Genomic DNA, 4,115 nt, shown 5'->3' with positions numbered 1-4,115 from the left:
TCAGGCGTAGGAGAAGAATTGGCACTTTGATCGGGGGTTCATGGGCGTGCCAACGCTGCAGTTGAAGACCTCTCCGAAGCTGCGGCTGTTCTTGACGGCCTCGTTGCAGCTCATCTGGACAAAGAGCGACGCCCGCACTCGGCACAGAAGGTGGCACATCACCACGAAGAACGTTGCCTCGCTGGTGTAGTTGAGGAGGTGGTTCCCGTCCGCTGACCAGGCGTTCACCGACGTGAAGACCTCCCAGACAAGGTCGACCACGGCCGCCAAGTGGATGTGCTGGCGACCTCGAGACGTCGGTAAACTGCCCGACGGCGCGCTGGATGAGAAGCACTTGAGCTTCTCCTCGGCCTTGCTGAACGCTGGCGAGTTGGGAGACAGCCGACTGAGGAAGAGTCGCACACCCGCCACTCCCAACAGGGTCCCGATGGCTCCGTAGTTGGCCGCGGTCGTCGACTCCCGGTGGTACAGTGGGAGCATTGAGAAGAGGGGAGGGATGCGGATCGTCGACGTACGGGAATCGAAGAGCTCGTATCCCTTCGACTCGCGGAGTCGCTGGATGTAGCTCGAAGACATTCCCTTCAGCTCTTCGTCGGGTATGGAAGCTGCGGCCTTGGCGATGTTCAGCCAGTTCTGAAGCAGCGAAGCGCCGAGGGCGACCTTGTCGAACACCCCTGTCAACCTCGCTCCTGTAAGTCTTTCGGTGTGGTCCAAGGCGACCTCGAAGTCGCTCGCGTCGAACGAAATCCCCTCCGCGATGATCGACCAACGACCGTGCCTGACCTGCGAGACGAGGGCCCCTGCCACCTTCTTTGCGATCGCGTACACGTCGTCATGGTCGGAGTGGGCTACGTGTGTTCGCACGAACTCTCCGAACACTGCCCAGCCCAGGAGCGACTCGGTTAACTCGAGGCAGTCCGCGTGGCTGGGATGTTCGAGGACAATGTCCGAGGTAGCGTTGATGCTTTGGTACCAGAGCTCCGACAGAGGCTTACTGATGAATCGCCACATAGCTTGGAGCACGCACCAATTCAGGTACATGTGCGGAGGCCACTTGCCCAGCCATTCTGTTGCGTTAAGGATGTGCCTCAGGTATCTGACGTCACGCATCCTCACCTTCGCCGTGGACGGCAACTTGAGGTCACGCTCTAGAAACGTCACGAGCTGCTCAAACCTCTGCGCATCCAAATAGCGGCTGAGTTCCCTCACGGAATCGAGCTCGGTAACTTCGGTACTGTCGCGGTCTGCGGTCATCAGCTCTGCGATAATCCTATCTTCGAGGTAGGAAAAGGACGTGAAATTTACTTGGTGTGTCGGGGCGTTTGCGTAGAGCTCTGTGGCGCGTTCGAAATAGCTCCTGTAGGTGCCTTCTTTGACCAGCAGCGCCCGCCTCTTAAGCCACCAGGGAACCAGGTTGCCTGGTTCGATGTGCAAAACATCCTCGCCCGCCTTGCTCCGGCCCTTGCGGACTGTCAGCAGAGGGGAGATCTGGAAAGCCTCGAATACTTTGGCCGCGACGACTGCGATGCCGTCGATCTTGTCGTCCTTGAACAACGGCCAGACGACGCCCAGCTGCTCGAGCTTGTTCCGGAAGGCGTCCAGCTCGTCCCTGCCGTCCTCGACGATGGCCAGACAGCTCTGCAGCAGCACAGCGGCCTGCTTCGTCTGGCCCCTCACTCGACTGGTGCCGGCTTGCACCAGCGTGGTGACGACCTGGTCCAGGATTAAGAACTTAGCTATTTGCCTTTCAGCGCCACCGCGGACAACGCGGTACATCAGCGACGTCGGGTCACGCGGCGCTCCGTCCGCTCCCACATGACGGACGTTGCTGGTTCCGCGTCGTCCGCAGACGGCAAACGCATGCGCGAGGTGAACGGCGCAAACGACGGAGCTGACTGACTGGAAAGTTCTCGAAATCACTGCCCTCATCGCCCTCCTGCAGAGTTTCCCTCCCAGGAGCAAGGACAGCACCCCACAACTGCACTAGCACAAAAAAAAATAATAAAAAATGGGCAAGCAACGACACAACCTCAACTCCGCCGGTTAGTCCAACTGTCTCTCGTGTAACTCAGCCTTAGTAGCTAATGTTTGACGTAAGAACGGAAGGCCGAGATATGGCGTTTTGGCATTCATTGCGAGGGATAAACAGCGATATTAACGCAGTGCACTAAGAACGAGTAGGCGCGCTGCCTATTACTGCCTTGCGGACCTGCACCCCCGTAGCATTGTTTCCTTTTATTTCCTGACGGCGAAGGTTTTAAACGCGACGGCGTCTACCTCTCCCCGGCCCTACAGAACAGGGCCTTTAACACTATCGCCTTAAAACGTGTACGCGTGTGTTGCCATTGCAGGGGAAAAGGCATTGACGAGGCGGCGAGTATACTATCGAAAGATGCAATATCCTACCTGGTCGACGAAGAGACTCAGGTGTCTCTCGTAGACGGATGCCGACTCTGCCCAGCCCCCGCACACGTGCCCATAAAAGTCGTCGCATGGGTTGACGCTGGTGTTGGCAGATGCCGTCAGCATGTCGTTGAGTGCCATGCAAGCTTGAGACATGCAAACGGTGCGGCGCGGCTTGTTCAGCGTCACCATCAGGCGAGTCCACAAGGCGAGCAGGCTGAGGGCCACGCAGGCCGCACCCATGACCACCAGTGCGACGAGCGCCGGTAGCGACCGCCGCGATTCGTCCCGCACGGACTCGCTGCTGCTGCTGCAGTCTCCGGGAGGCAGCGACGATGCCATCGTCGAAGCCGGCATCGTTGTCGGCACCGACATCGGCATCGAAAGTGACATCGAGAACGGGTCGTCTTCAGCCCTGTCGTGCAGAAAGGTGTACTGTTCATCATCATCAGCCTGACTCCACCCACTGTATGACAGAGGCCTCATCCATGTCTCTCAAATTGACCCTTGTCATTTGCCAGCTGCGGCCACCGTATCCCCGCAAACTTCTTGATCTCAGCCGTCGACCTATGTAACTTTCTGCCGCCCCTGCTACCCTTGCCTTCTCTTGGAATCCACTCCGTTACCATTAAGAACCAGCCGTTATCTTGCCTTCGTTTTACATGCCCTGCCCAAGCCCATTTCTTCCTCTTGATTTTAAACTAGAATGTCATTAATCCACGTTTGTTCCCTCACCAACTCTGTATGCTTCCTTCTCTTGGAATCCACTCCGTTACCCTTAAGAACCAGCGGTTATCTTGCCTTCGCTTTACATGCCCTGCCCAAGCCCATTTCTTCCTCTTGATTTTATACTAGAATGTCATTAACCCACGTTTGTTCCCTCACCCACTCTGCCCGCTTCATTCTCTTGGAATCCACTCCGTTACCCTTAAGAACCAGCGGTTATCTTGCCTTCGCTTTACATGCCCTGCCCAAGCCCATTTCTTCCTCTTGATTTTATACTAGAATGTCAACCCACGTTTGTTCCCTCACCCACTCTGTCCGCTTCCTTCTCTTGGAATCCACTCCGTTACCCTTAAGAACCAGCGGTTATCTTGCCTTCGCATTACATGCCCTGCCCAAGCCCATTTCTTCCTCTCGATTTTATACTAGAATGTCATTAACCCACGTTTGTACCCTCAGCCACTCTGCCCGCTTCCGGTCTCTTAACGTTACACGTATCATTTTTCTTTTCATAGCTCTCCGCGTTGTCCTTAGCTTAAGCTGAACCCTCTTCGTTAGCCTCCACGTTTCTGCCTCATCGGTGAGTACCGCTAAGATGCAGCTGCTGTACACTTTTCTCTTTACGCTTACACTTGTGCATACCTTGAATGCATGTTGGCCTTTGATGATTCGGCGTCACGTTCCAGCGCGGCGCGCAAGTGCTTCCTGTAGGTGTCCCTTGCGGAGCGCTGCGGCGGTGGTGGCGGCGACGTTTGTGCGTTCGCGGTCCCTACGACGGTTACCGGAGAGGGCGAGCGTGGCGTGCAAGGCGAGCCAATTTCGTCGGCGAAACTGCTCCGGGCAGCGCCGTCATCGAAGCCGCTAAGGGGGCTGGTGACGCCGCCATGACTCTGGGCTCTGGACTCTTGAGCATCGACGGACAGGGGCCGAGGGAAGATCTTGACAGGTCGCCTGTGTTTGCTCTGAGGGAAACGACGGCTCGAGGTCAT

General features: G+C 56.6%; 1 protein-coding gene across 1 annotated transcript; it reads right to left on the bottom strand.

The window, feature by feature from the left end:
- LOC149366879 (neprilysin-1-like) lies at nucleotides 1-4,115 on the bottom strand. Its single transcript, XM_089572142.1, has 3 exons — nucleotides 3,769-4,115; nucleotides 2,407-2,818; nucleotides 1-1,713 (listed from the first exon to the last, which is right to left on the bottom strand). Exons 1-3 carry the CDS (start codon nucleotides 4,113-4,115, stop codon nucleotides 1-3), a joined length of 2,472 nt encoding a protein of 823 aa, XP_089428268.1.

Source organism: Amblyomma mixtum, chromosome 1 (genome assembly GCF_055824585.1).
Source record: "Amblyomma mixtum isolate Tamu chromosome 1, ASM5582458v1, whole genome shotgun sequence".
Classification (NCBI taxonomy): Eukaryota; Metazoa; Arthropoda; class Arachnida; order Ixodida; family Ixodidae; genus Amblyomma; species Amblyomma mixtum.
The sequence above is the reverse complement of the archived record's forward strand: the minus strand, read 5'-3'. Positions and strand labels throughout refer to the sequence as shown.